General features: G+C 43.7%; 1 protein-coding gene across 5 annotated transcripts in view; it reads right to left on the bottom strand.

The window, feature by feature from the left end:
- Positions 1–14,515, bottom strand: part of LPCAT1 (lysophosphatidylcholine acyltransferase 1) — a 205,533-nt gene that overhangs the window by 37,482 nt on the left and 153,536 nt on the right. For all 5 annotated transcript variants that reach the window (XM_050938231.1, XM_050938227.1, XM_050938226.1 and 2 more), the window contains exon 13: positions 12,942–13,080. In XM_050938231.1, coding sequence (XP_050794188.1) covers positions 12,942–13,080 — 139 coding nt within the window. The remainder of the gene's footprint in view (positions 1–12,941; positions 13,081–14,515) is intronic.

Raw genomic sequence — 14,515 nt, 5'->3', positions numbered from 1 at the left:
CAAACGGCCGCTCCAGGTCTCAGCCCCAAATATGCCGCTTCTATGATGAGTTGCATGCCATTCTAGGGGGTGCAGCCACCACTACCCCAACCCTGTGCTTTGATTCTGTCAATGGAGTAGAACGCAACACAGAAGCGGGTTTTGGGGACGAGGAAGATGATGATGAGGAGGCTGAAGATAGTTCACAGCAAGGACGTGGAGAAACCGGTTTCACCAACAGCCAGGATCTGTTTCTCACCGTGGACCTGGAGCCAGTAACCCCTGAACCCACCCAAGGCGCCTCCCGGACCCTGAAGGTGGAGAAGGAACCTCTGGTTAGTGTACCTTTGTAAATATTGTACATGGTTTAAAAGCAAGCGTGTTTAATGATTAATTTGTCCTGGCATTTGGGCCAGTACAGATACTGGAAAAGACTGTTAACGTGTCTGGGGATGGAGCGGAAATCCTCCAGGGACATCTCCGTAAAGCTCTCCTGGATGTACTCCCAAAGCCTTTGCAAAAGGTTTCTGGAGAGGGCAGCCTTATTCCGTCCTCTATGGTAGGACACTTTACCACGCCAGGCCAGTAGCACGTAGTCAGGAATCATTGCAGAACAAAGTATGGCAGCGTATGGTCCCGGTGTTTGCTGGCATTCAAACAACATCCGTTCTTTATGTGTTATCCTCAGGAGTGAGATATCATTCATGGTCACTTGGTTGAAATAGGGTGGTTTTATTAAGCGGACATTGAGAGGTGCCCATTCCTGCTGGGCTGTTTGCCTGTGGCTGAACAGAAATGTTCCCCACTGTTAGCCACGCGGCGGCGAAGGGGTGAAGGCATCATTCCAGAGAATTAGGTATGTGTGTGTGTGTGTGTGGGGGGGGGGTGGGGGGTTAGTTTGGTCTGTGCTGCACGTTAATCCGGAAACTGCAGCCGCTCCTTTTAAACAGCCAACCCATTTTAAATGGCTAATCCAACGGGTGCTTGGTATGGGAAATGAGAGCGCTGCTATTTGAAACCATTCCCACATGTTATGAAGGTTAAAGAAGCCAAAAGACTGTGGCTTATCGTGACTGCCTGCAAGCCGAATTCTGTTGCCCGGCCCTGAGTGAGTGATCTCTCACACCAAACTGGCATAGCCTCAATAAGAGGCAAAATGCGACCTTGTAATGAAACCACATGTGCTATGTAATGTAAACAAGGTTTACTGTGAAAGAGTGTACCCATTGTTCTATAAAAATGTGTCTTTTTAACTACCACTCTCCTTTTTTTTTCTTCCACTAGCTCATATGTTTCTCCTTCGCAGAGGCTACTGAAGATTAGAAGGTGAAAAAAACACACTCGGGATGAAATGTTCTCTGAGCTCATGCTGTCTTCCCACAGTGACAGAGCACAGCAGAATGCATGGAGGCAGACAATGTCAGAGTGCAAGAAAGCACAATATGAACGTGAGGAGAGGTGGTGGGCTGAAGAGAGTAAGTGGCAGGCTGAACATGATCGGTGGCAGGAGATGGTTGGGAGATGTCCAGGTAATCTCCATCCCAGAATTTAACATTGAGAGGGAAGAAAACAAAGTAAGAAAGGATACAGCCATGGGTATGAGAATGGACATAAGGAGGAAGGGTACTGTAGATACTAGTATAATAGGTGATAGAATGTCTGTGCCTAATCGGGTGAAGGGTAAGCAAAAATAGATCTGGGACTAGGGTTTTTGACTTCTCGAGGGCTAACTTTAAAGAATTAAGGAAATTAGTTAGGGAAGTGGATTGGACTGAAGAACTTGTGGATCTAAAGGCGGAAGAGGCCTGGAATTACTTCAGGTCAAAGTTGCAGAAACTATCAGAAGCCTGCATCCCAAAAAAGAGGAAAAAAATTCATAGGCAGGAGGTGTAGACCAAGCTGGATAAGCAAACATCTCAGAGAGGTGATTAAGAAAAAGTAGAAAGCCTACAAGGAGTGCAATATGGGAGAGATTAACAAGGACAGCTACCTTATTGAGGTCAGAACATGTAGGGATAAAGTGAGAAAGGCTAAAAGCCATGCACAGTTGGAGCTTCCTAAGAGAATTAAAACCAATAGTAAAAGGTTCTATAGCTATATAAAAAAGAAGTGGGACGGCTAAACACTGAGGATGGAGTGGAGGTTAAGGATAACCAAGGTACGGCCCAATATCTAAACAAATACTTTGCCTCAGTCTTTAATGAGGCTAATGAGGAGCTTAGGGATAATGGTAGGATGACAAATGGGAATCAGGATATGGAGGTAGATATTACCACATTCGAGATAGATGCCAAACTCAAAAAGCTTAATGGGACTAAATCAGGGGGCCCAGATAATCTTCATCCAAGAATATTAAAGGAACTGGTACATGAAATTGCAAGCCCATTAGCAAGAATTTTTAATGAATCAGTAAACTCAGGGGTTGTACCGTACGACTGGAGAACTGCTAACATAGTTTTTATTTTTAAGAAAGAAAAATAAGTAACCGAGTAACTATAGGCCTGTTAGTTTGACATCTGTATTATGCAAGGTCTTGGAAAAAATTTTGAAGGAGAAAGTAGTAAGGACATTGAGGTTAATGGTAATTGGGTCAAAATACAACATGTTTTTACAAAAGGTAGATCGTGCCAAACCAACCTGATCTCCTTCTTTGAGAAAGTAACAGATTTTTTAGACAAAGGAAATGCAGTGGATCTAATTTACCTCGATTTCAGTAAGGCATCTGATACGGTTCCACATGGGGAATTATTAGCTAAATTGGAAAAGATGGGGCTCAATATGAAAACTGAAAGGTGGATAAGGAACTAGTTAAAGGGGAGACTACAACGGGTCACACTGAAATGTGAACTGTCAGACTGGAAAGAGGTTACTAGTGGAGCTCCTCAGGGATTGGTTTTGGGACCAATCTTGTTTAATCTTTTTATTACTAACCTTGGCACAAAAAGTGGGAATGTGCTAATAAAGTTTGTGGATGACACAAAACTGGGAGGTATTGCTAATACAGAGAAGGACAGAGATATGATACAGGAAGTTCTGGATGACCTTGTAAACTGGAGTAATAGTAATAGAATGAAATTTAATAGTGGAAAGTGCAAGGTCATGCATTTAGGGATTAATAACAAGAATTTTGGTTATAAATTGGGGACACATCAGTTGGAAGTAACAGAGGAGAAGGAGCTCGGCATATTGGTTGATCACAGGATGACAATGAGCCGCCAATGTGATATGGCCGTTAAAAACGCTAATGTGGTCTTGAGATGCATCAGGCAAGGTATTTCCAGTAAAGATAAGGAGGTGTTAATACCGTTACAGAAGGCACTGATGAGACCTCATCTGGAATATTGTGTGCAGTTCTGGTCTCCCATGTTTAAGAAAAATGAATTCAAACTGGAACAGGTACAGAGAAGGGCTACTAGGATGATTCAAGGAATGGAAAACCTGTCATATGAAAGGAGACTCAAAGAGCTTGGCTTGTTTAGCCTAACCAAAGAAGACTGAGGGGAGATATGATTGCTCTTTATAAATATATCAGAGGGATAAATATCAGAGAGGGAGAGGAATTATTTAAGCTTAGTACCAATGTGGACACAAGAACAAATGGATATAAACTGGACACTAGGAAGTTTAGACCTGAAATTAGATGAAAGTTTCTAACCATCAGAGGAGTGAAGTTCTGGAACAGCCTTCCAAGGAGAGCAATGGGGCAAAAGACATATCTGGCTTCAAGATTAAGCTTGATAAGTTTATGGAGGGGATGGTATGATGAGATAGCCTAATTTTGGCAATTAATTGATCTTTGATTATTAGCAGGTAAATATGCCCAATGGTCTGTGATGGGATGTTAGATGGAGTGGGATCTGAGTTACTACAGAGAATTCTTTTCTGGGTGCTGGTTAGTGAGTCTTGCCCACATGCTCAGAGTTTAACTGATCACTATATTTGGGGTCGGGAAGGAATTTTCCTCCAGGGAAGATTGGCAGAGGCCCTGGAGGTTTTTCACCTTCCTCTGCAGCATGGGGCACGGGTCACTTGCTGGATGATTCTCTGCACCTTGAAGTCTTTAAACCACGATTTGAGGACTTCAATAACTCAGAAATAGGTTAGGGGTTTGTTACAGGAGTGGGTGGCTGAGATTCTGTGGCCTGCGTTGTGCAGGAGGTCAGACTAGATGATCATAATGGTCCCTTCTGACCTTAAAGTCTATGAGTCTATGCTGAGTCTATGAGTCAATGCTCAGGCTGCTGGAAGATCAAACTCATATGCTCCAGCGTATGGTTGAGCTGCAGGAAAGGCAGCAGGAGCACAGACTGCCACTACAGCCCGTCTAACCAACCGTTGTCCTCCCCAAGTTCCATAGCCTCCTCACCCAGACGCCCAAGAACATGGTGGGGTGGGACTCTGGCCACCCAGCCACTCCACCCCAGAGGATTGCCCAAGCAACAGAAGGATGGCATTCAATAAGTTTTAAAGTTTTTAAGTTTTAAAGTGCAGTATAGCCTTGTCCTTCCCTCCTCCCCCACCTCTCTCGGGCTACCTTAGCAGTTATACCCCTATTTGTGTGATGAATTAATAAAGAATGCATGAATGTGAAGGAACAATGACTATTGCCTCTGCAAGTGGTGATCGTAGAGGGAGGGGAGGGTGGTTACAGTGAAGTAGAGTGAACCGGGGGGAGGGAGGGGGTCATCAAGCAGAAACAAAGAGAACTTTCACACCATAGCCTGGCCAGCCATGAAACTGGTTTTCAAAGCTTCTCTGATGCGCAGTGCCCTCCTCTACTCTAACCGCCCTGGTGTCTGGCTGCACGTAATCAGTGGCCAGGTGATTTGGCTAAACCCCCTACCCCGCCATAAACGTCTTCCCCTTACTCTCACCGATATTGTGGAGTGCACATCAAACAGTAATAACAATGGGAACCTTGGTTTCACTGAGGTCTATCCAAGTGAGAAAACTGCGCCAGCATGCTTTTAAATGTCCAAATGCTCATTCTACCACCATTCTGCAACTGCTCAGTCTATAGTTGAACAGCTCCTGACTACTGTCTAGGCTACCTGTGCATGGTTTCATAAGCCATGGCATTAAGGGGTAGGCTGCGTCCCCAAGGATAACTATAGGCATTTCAACATCCCCAATGGTTATCTTCTGGTCTGGGAAGAAAGTCCCTTCCTGCAGCTTTTGAAACAGACCAGAGTTCCTGAAGATACGAGCATCATGTACCTTTCCCGGTCATCCCACGTTGATGTTGCTGAAATGTCTCTTGTGTTCCACCAGCGCTTGCAGCACCATTGAAAAGTACCCCTTGTGGTTTATGTACTCGATGGCTTGGTGCTCCGGTGCCAAGATAGGGATATAGGTTCCGTCTATCGCCTCACTGGGAATCCTATTGCGGCAAAGCCATCCACTATAGCCTGCACATTTCCCAGAGTCACAACCCTTGATATCAGCAGCTCTTTGATTGCATTGGCTACTTGGATCGCAGCAGCCCCCACAGTACATTTGCCCACTCCAAATTGACACCTGAATGACCGGTAGCTGTCTGGCATTGCAAGCTTCCTCAGGGCTATCGCCACTTGCTTCTCAACTGTGAGGGCTGCTCTCATCTTGGTATCCTTGCACTTCAAGGCAGGGGAACACAAGTCAAAGTTCCATGGAAGTGTCCTTATGCATGTGAAAGTTTCACAGCTACTGGAAATCGTCCCAGACCTGCAATACTATGCAGTCTGTGCTTGTTTCCTGGGCCCAGAATCGGCGTTCCACGTCATGAACCTGCCCAATTAACACCATGATGTGCACATTGCCAGGGCCTGTACTTTGTGAAACGTCTATGTCCATGTCCTCATCACTCTCGTCACTGCGCTGCCATCGCCTCCTTGCCTGGTTTCACTTTTGCAAGTTCTGGTTCTGCATATCCTGCTAGATAATGCATGTGGTGTTTACAGTGCTCATAATTGCTGCGGTGATCTAGGCAGGCTCCACGTTCCCAGTGCTATGGCGTCTGTGCTGGAAAAAGGTGTGAAACGATTGCCACTGCTCTTACAGAGGCAAGGGCAACTGACAATATGGTTTACAGGGTTGGCTTACAGAGAATTAAAATCAATAAAGGGGGTGGCTTTGCATCAAGGAGAAACACAAACAACTGTCACACAGAATGGTCCCCTCAAGGATTGAACTCAAAACCCTGGGTTTAGTAGGCCGTTGATTTCACAGAGGGAGGGAGGGAGGGAGGTGGGAGTAAATGAATACAAAATAAATCTGGTCTATTTCTTTTTTTGATCCACTCCATCTGTCTTATACATCTTAGGCTGGCAGCAGACGGTGCATTATGATTGCTAGCCATCACCATCTCCTGGGTGCTCACCAGAAGACAGTGCAGTGTGACTGCTGGCAGGACTGAGTCTCCATGAGATGAAACTTGAAAAGGGAACGACCTGGCTGAGTCACTCCCATGTCTGCCCTGACCGAGTCGGCTAAAAGAGCACCCAGGAGTACGATGACGACAGCTACCAATCGTAATGCACCGTCTGCTGCCAAAAGGCAATGAGCTGCTGCTGTGTAGCAATGCAGTACCACGTCTGCCAGCACTCAGGAGACATACGTGATGGTGAGCTGAGCGGGCTCCATACTTGCCGTGATATGATGTCTGCACAGGTAACTCAGGAAAAATGGCGCGAAACGACTGTCTGCCGTTGCTTTCATGGAGGGAGGGAGGGCCTGATGACATGTACCCAGAACCACCCATGACACTGTTTTTGCCCCACCAGGCATCAGGATCTCAACCCAGAATTCCAATGGGCGGCAGAGATTGGGGGAACTCTGGGATAGCTATCCACAGTGCAACGCTCCGTAAGTCAATGCTGGCCTCGGTACTGTGGATGCAGTCCGCCGACTTAATACACTTAGAGCATTTTATGTGGGGACACACAATCAACTGTATAAAAACGAGTTCTAAAAAACCCACTTCTATAAGTTCGACTTAATTTCATTGTGTAGACATAACCTTAATTAGTGTGAAGAGCTGCTCTACTACAAAAATTGTTACCCCCTGCCCTGAAAGAGGAGACTGGTTGATTACCAGACAGACTATAGGCAGATCTTACAATGGGAAACTCCACATATCTGGATTGAGAAATCATCAACAAAGGGACTAAGGACTCTTATTCTTGTGCTCTCCTCTCTGTGACCCAATCACCGGAGTTTGCAGCTCGTAGCACTTGGCAGGAGATGGATAAAAACTAAAACAAAGAGGCTGATAAAGGAGGTGCTGTCATCATCATGAACAGGTCTGACTACCAAAAGGAGGCCGCCAGACAACTCTCCAATACCAAATTCTACAGGCCACTTCCTCAGATTCCACTGAAGAATACACTAAGAAACTGCACCATCTACTCGGGATACTCCCTACACTAACACAGGAACAAATCAACATACCCTTAGAGCCCTGACCAGGGTTATTGTATCTACTACCCAAGATCCAGAAACCCAGAAATCCTGGACGCCCCATGATCTCGGGCATTGGCACGCTCACTGAAGGACTGTCCGGACATGTGGACTCTCTACTCAGACCCTATGCCACCAACACTCCCAGCTATCTCCGTGACACCACTGATTTCCTGAGAAAACTACAATGCATTGGTGACCTTCCAGAAAACACCATCCTAGCCACCATGGATGTAGAGGCTCTCTACACAAACATCCCACATACAGAGGAATACAAGCTGTCAGGAACAGTAACCCTGACGATGCCACAGCACAACTGGTTGCTGAGCTCTGTGAGTTTATACTCACACACAATTATTTGAAATTAGATGACAATATGTACCTCCAGACCAGTGGCATCGTTATGGGCACCCGCATGGCCCCACAATATGCCAACATTTTTATGACCGACTTGTAACAACGCTTCCTCAGCTCTCGTCCACTCACGCCCCTTCTCTACCTATGCTACATTGATGACATCTTCATCATCTGGACCTATGGGAAGGAAACCCTGGAAAAATTCCACCATGATTTCAACAGCTTCCATCCCACCACCAACCTTAGCATGGACCAATCTACACGGGAGGTACGCTTCCTAGACACCATGGTGCAAATAAGTGATGGTCACGTTAACACCACCCTATACCGAAAACCCACCAACCGCTATGACTACCTTCATGCCTCCAGCTTCCATCCCGGACACACCACACGATCCATTGTCCACAGCCAAGCACTGAGGTACAACGGCATCTGCTCCAACCCCTCAGACAGAGACCAACACCTACAAAATCTTCACAAAGCATTCTCAAAACTATGATACCGACACAAAGAAATAAGGAAACAGATCAACAGAGTCAGACATGTACCCAGAACCCTCCTACTGCAAAACAAGCCCAAGAAAGAAACCAACAGAACTTCACTGGCCATCACACACTGTCCCCAGCTAAAATCTCTCCAACACATCATTAGGGATCTACAACCTATCCTGGACAATGATCCCTCACTTTCACAGGCCTTGGGAGGTAGGCCAGTCCTCGCCAACAGACAACCCGCCAACCTGAAGCATATTCTCACCAGCAACTACACACCGCAGCATAGTAACTCTAACTCAGGAACCAATCCATGCAACAAACCTCGATGCCAACTCTGCCCACATATCTACACCAGCAACACCATCACAGGACCTAATCAGATCAGCCACATCATCACCAGTTCATTCATATGCATGTCCACCAATGTAATATACACCATCATGTGCCAGCAATGCCCCTCTGCTACGTACATCGGCCAAACTGGACAGTCCCTACCTAAAAGGATAAATGTACACAAATCAGATATTAGGAATGGCAATATACAAAAACCTGTAGAACACTTCAGTCTCCCAGGACACACAATAGCAGATTTAAAGGTACCATTCTGCAGCAAAAAAACTTCAGGACCAGACTTCAAAGAGAAACTGCTGAGCTTCAGTTCATCTGCAAATTTGACACCATCAGCTCAGGATTAAACAAAGACTGTGAATGGCTAGCCAACTACAAAAGCAGTTTCTTCTCCCTTGGTGTTCACATCTCAACTGCTAGAAGAGGGCCGCATCCTCCCTGACTGAACTAACCTCGTTATCTCTAGCCTGATTTTTGCCTGCATATTTATACCTGCCTCTGGAAATTTCCACCACATGCATCCGACGAAGTGGGTATTCACCCACGAAAGTTCATGCTACAATACGTTTGTTAGTCTATAAGGTGCCACAGAACTCTTTGCCGCTTTTACAGATCCAGACTAACACGGCTACCCCTCTGATATTTAAAACAAACAAGGATCTCTATGTTACTTGGACTTGGAGGGGGGCAGGCAACGCAAGATATTTCTAGGGATAAGCAAGAGTTCCCCAACTGCGTAGCCTGGGTTAGCTCTAAAGGACAAAGAGGGTTTGCTGATTATAGAAGCCCCTATTACCTTCTGAAACCTATGGCTGTAACTCATTCATATCTCTATAGTTGCTTGCTTTAACCTTGTAAATCTCTCTCATTTCTTTTTCCTGTTTAATAAACTTTCATATAGTTTACTATACGATTGTCTACAACAGTTGTCTTTGGTATGAGATCTAAAGCATAATTGACCTGGGGTAAGTGACTAGTCCATCGGGATCACGAGTTACCGGAATATTGTTGTCATCGTTGGTGCCACTGGAAGTAACTACAAATAACACTGCCTTGTCCTGCTTGATTTTCCTCGGGACTCTTGGCAGGAGGGGAATGGAGGGGAAAAATGCATATAACAGTAGTGCTGATAATTGGACAAGAAATGTATTCTCCACAGAGTGCTGGCCACAACTGCCCTTGAACTAATACTTCTGGCACGTCTTGTTTTTGTTTGATGCAAAATGATCCTACAATGGATGGCCTCGCTTCTGGAATATAACCTGGTTTACGAAGTCATCCAGCTCCCATTCGTGGTCTCCGGAAAAACATCATCTGAGGCTATCAGTAAGCATGTTTTGTGTTCCAGGTCGCTGAACATCAGACAGGGGGACATGATAGCAAATACACCCATTCCTGATGTTGACAGCCTCTATGCATAAGCAGGAGTATCTTGTCCCTTCATGCCCGTTGATATAATAAACTGTTGTCTGACATAACTAATGTATATAAATCCACAACAACTGCAGGAAGGGCTTCCAAACTGAGCACTACACATAGCTCCAATACATTGATATGGAGACTATGCTCTTACAGTGTTCAAGCAGAGTGGATAAAAATTGATTATGTAAAAAAAAAAATTAAAAAAAATTTCAGATTTTTAAATTAAATACAGGTGTATTTTTTTAGAAGAATAAGCCTATTTAAAAGTAAATTTAAAATTGACAACCTATGTTAAAGCCTAAACTAATTATCATCTATTCAAATCATGAAAACGCACACACAAAAATATTAAATACATATTACCGGCTGCCAGCTAGAGATGGAGCCATTGATTACTACCTGTTGAGCCCAATGATCTAGCCAGCTTTCTATCCACCTTAAAGTCCATTCATCCAGCCCATACTTAACTTTCCGGCAAGGATATTGTGGGAGACCGTATCAAAAGCTTTGCTGAAGTCAAGGAACCATGGGGGTTCCAGAAGGGGTCCACAAAGCGTCTAGTTAGTATACCACATCACACTCTCCTCTGTAGCAATGCTGTGCCTATAAATAAAATGTATTCAACTAATTCCCCACCTTTTCAGTATTAACTAGATGCTTTCCAGTTGAATGATGAAATATAATTTGGGAATTTTCTTTTTCATTATTTCATGGGTCATGGGATATTCTTATAACTGAAATGGAGGATAAAAGAACAGGACCATCTTAGTCTGATAAGTGGTTTGGCATCAGTTTGTTCAGTAGCAAAAATTTTAATAAAAGTCAGTGCCTATATTATATCCCTTATTATAACATTTGTTCTATAGATAGCTGTTGATTTTGTCCTCTTCGTACATTTTAACACTGTTACATTTCTATCCAAATGTGACAATTTGGGGGAATCTGTACAATTTACCAATTGTTAGACATATATAGAGTTCATAATCTCAATGTCAGACTGTAAATTCTATCTTGAGTGTGCATCCTCTCTGCCTTCTCTATTGGTTGATTGTCTTCATTTTTGACTGAACTTTCAGAGGCTCATGGCAAAAGAACAAGAAATGAGGGTCATTGACGTAAAGTGTTCTCCTTATTGAAATGGAATAGCTCTAAACAGACTGGCTCCCAATCAGGAGAACTGGTTTATCAGGAGAGAGGTTGCCTTGGCAGCAAAGTCACCTGCTGGGACTCTGGTCACCTGCTAAGGATGACCAGAGAGTCACTTGACCGAGGGACTGGAATGTTATAAAAAGAGCAGAAGCTGCTCTTCTTGTTCTCTGTTTTTCTTTTCTCCAGCTCAAGTGGAAGAAGAAGAAATAGGTGCTTGATGAGACCAGGGATCCTGCTTACCTTCCTAACACGGATGGACTTCCAAGGGAAGTGTGCACTAGGGAGGGGCATTTCATTTAGGTTATTTGTTTTGTTCTAAGTGATTTGTACTCTCTTGTGAGTAAATAAAAGAACAACAGTGTTAGAATCTGTGCAAAGTGTCTGTATCTTATATGCTTTATAGCTACCATGTGGTCCCTGGAAGAGGTAACTGAGAATGCTCACGCCTTTCAGTGGAGTTCTGGGGGAGGGAGTGTTCAAGCGATAGGGGTGCCAGGAACCCAGGTAGCTGAACAATGGGTTCAGCTCTCAGGATGGGATGCCAGACAGTGGATATGTGCCCTGAGATTATGCTTGCGGATACAAGTGATGGGCAATGGCTAGGCTCCATTCAGGATCTGCAGGCTTAAAAACACCCAGAGACGCAGCAGCTGGGTCGCACCATAACAGTCTAGTTGAATGGCCATCTATATTAGGGTTTTCTTTGATTACTCCTATTTACAGGTTAATGACTGATGACACGTAATGAAGTCTGCTCCAGTGTTCACATTTCTGTAGCAATGCAATACGTTTTAAAATTAAAACATTCTTAAAATAAACAATTTGAAAAATTATTACAGTAAGAAATGATGTTAATTAAGAAATCAGAACAGCAAAAATATGTGCAAGTCACAATCACTTCTATTTGGGGGATGCTGCTGCCTTTAGGTTTGCAGGATCCAAACCATATCTGAATCAGTCACAGGTAGGTTGGGCTGTTTGATTATTATTATTAATTCTTCTTCACATAAGTAGTGCCTGAAGGTCACAACAAAGATTAGGGCTTTATTATGCTGAGCAATGTACATACACATAGCGAGAGACATTCCCTGCTCCAAAGACCTTACAGCCTAAATGGACAAGACAGACAAAAGGTGGGAGAGGAAATGGATAGTGATTTGCCCCAGGTCACAAGTAGAACCTGGAATACAACTTGAGTCCCTTGACTCCCAGTGCAGTGCTCTGTCCACGGGATTACACTGCCTCTCTGCTGCACTGTTCTCTCCAGGTTATCTCGGTTATGACTAGAGATGAACAAATAGTTCACAACAAATTTATTCAAAAGCGTAACCTTTTTTCCTGTTCCTGATCTGTCTACAAACAGATGAAGGGGAGTTCCCGTGTCCCCACATCTCAGACGGATGAGAATTCAAAGCCAACAGGGAAGAGATACAAAAGTAAAAAATAGAGGGAGCAATGTAACACAAATAAAAGAGGGCAAGAGGAAAATCAATCACAGAGCAGGTGTTGCCTAAGAGCTCATCCATGATCACCTAACCTAAGGTAAAGAAATTAAATAAATATTGAAACTGAAACACCTAGTTATGGCATTTGATGTTTTAGACACATACTTTTGCCCTAAGCAACTTGGCAAAAACACTGCAAATGACACAGTTTTAGCTATTATAAAACAAAAGCAAAAGAAAAAATGTTAGCAGCTACATCATTGATAATCCATAGTTGTGTAGAGATTTTCAAATCCATTTAATTACTTACCATATGTGATTTCCCCTTTTTCTTCTGCATCTATAGCTTTAAAAAGGTCTGTTACATTAAGCTCTGACACACCCAAGGCAGTCTTCAGAATGCAAGCTAAGTCGTTTTCTATTATGGTTCCATTTTGTGATTCATACATCTATGAAATAAGGCAGGAAGACAAATCATTGCAAAGCCAAGTACTAATTTTCAGAAGAGCAACACATTTAAAATAATTTTAAATGTGTAAGATTTGTTTCTGAAAAGTCAAGTTAGTCTCAAATTGATAATGATCAAGTGAGAGCTTGTGGGTGGCCTATACGAAATAAAGGGTAGTGTGACAAAGTTCCTCCTTTACCTTGGTGGGTCCTGCACTTATTGGCGGATTTGCTCACCTCAGTGATCTTCACCTCTGGTGGAACCCACAGTCTGGGTCAACTCCTCCTGTGTCTGATCAGGAGTTACGAGGTTTGGGGGGAACCCGGGCCCGCCTTCTATTCCGGGTTCCAGCCCAGAGCCCTGTGGATTGCAGCTGTCTATAGTGCCTCCTGTAACAGCTGCATGACAGCTACAACTCCCTGGGCTACTTCCCCATGGCCTCCTCCAAACACCTTCTTTATCCTCATCACAGGACCTTCCTCCTGGTGTCTGATAATGCTTGATTGTTTGGTAATTCCTCAATCCTCAAGTAGCACACTCTCTCAGTCTCAGCTACTTGCGTCTCTTGCTCCCAGCTCCTCACACGCGCTTCCTCTCCTCTGGCTCCTTCCCACCTGACTGGAGTGAGCTCCTTTTTAAACCCAGGTGCCCTGATTGGCCTGCCTTGATTGGCTGCAGGTGTTCTAATCAATGTAGCTATCTCCACTGCCTTCTAGAAAGATCTTAATTAGCCCCAGGTGCCTTGATTAACCTGGAGCAACTGCCATTTGGTTACCATGGTACTAAGGATTTGTTTAGCCTGGGGCTAACATACCTGTTCCTCAGTACTTAACTGTAGCCATCTGGCCTTGCCCCATCACAGTAGACACAGCCAAGTCATTTCTGAATCACTGTGTACTTAGTGAAAAGATTGTGATTAATCTTTCCCAGCTGGATGCTGAACTGATGATCTTTTATATATAAACAGCAGCAGCTCTACCACTTGAAATAAAGGAAAATGGCTAATAAGAACGGCAAATAATAATAATAAAAATAAAATAAATAATAGTAGTAAATCTTTACACACATACAGTGCTTTCCATATGAGGCTCTCAGAATACTTTATAATCATTAATGAGTAAAGCATTATAAAACTTTGTAAAGTAGTTGATTATGCCTATTTTACAAGAAGGAGGCATAGACTTTGGAGCCTAATTTTCAGGCCTATCATAAAGATATTAAAAATAACAAATGGGTTAGAGAAGTAGATTGGAAACTTCTTTTCAGTCTTCTATAATACAACAAAATGGGGATAATAAATGAAGCTAAAAGTTGGCAAACTTTATATGGATAAAGGGAAATACTTTGTCACACAAAAATTAGCATGTAGAACTCATTGCCGCAAGACTTCAAAGGCCAAGAGCTTAGTAGGATCAAAAAGGATTAGCCATTTTATG

Source organism: Gopherus flavomarginatus, chromosome 2 (assembly GCF_025201925.1).
Source record: "Gopherus flavomarginatus isolate rGopFla2 chromosome 2, rGopFla2.mat.asm, whole genome shotgun sequence".
NCBI lineage: Eukaryota > Metazoa > Chordata > Testudines > Testudinidae > Gopherus > Gopherus flavomarginatus.
The sequence above is the reverse complement of the archived record's forward strand: the minus strand, read 5'-3'. Positions and strand labels throughout refer to the sequence as shown.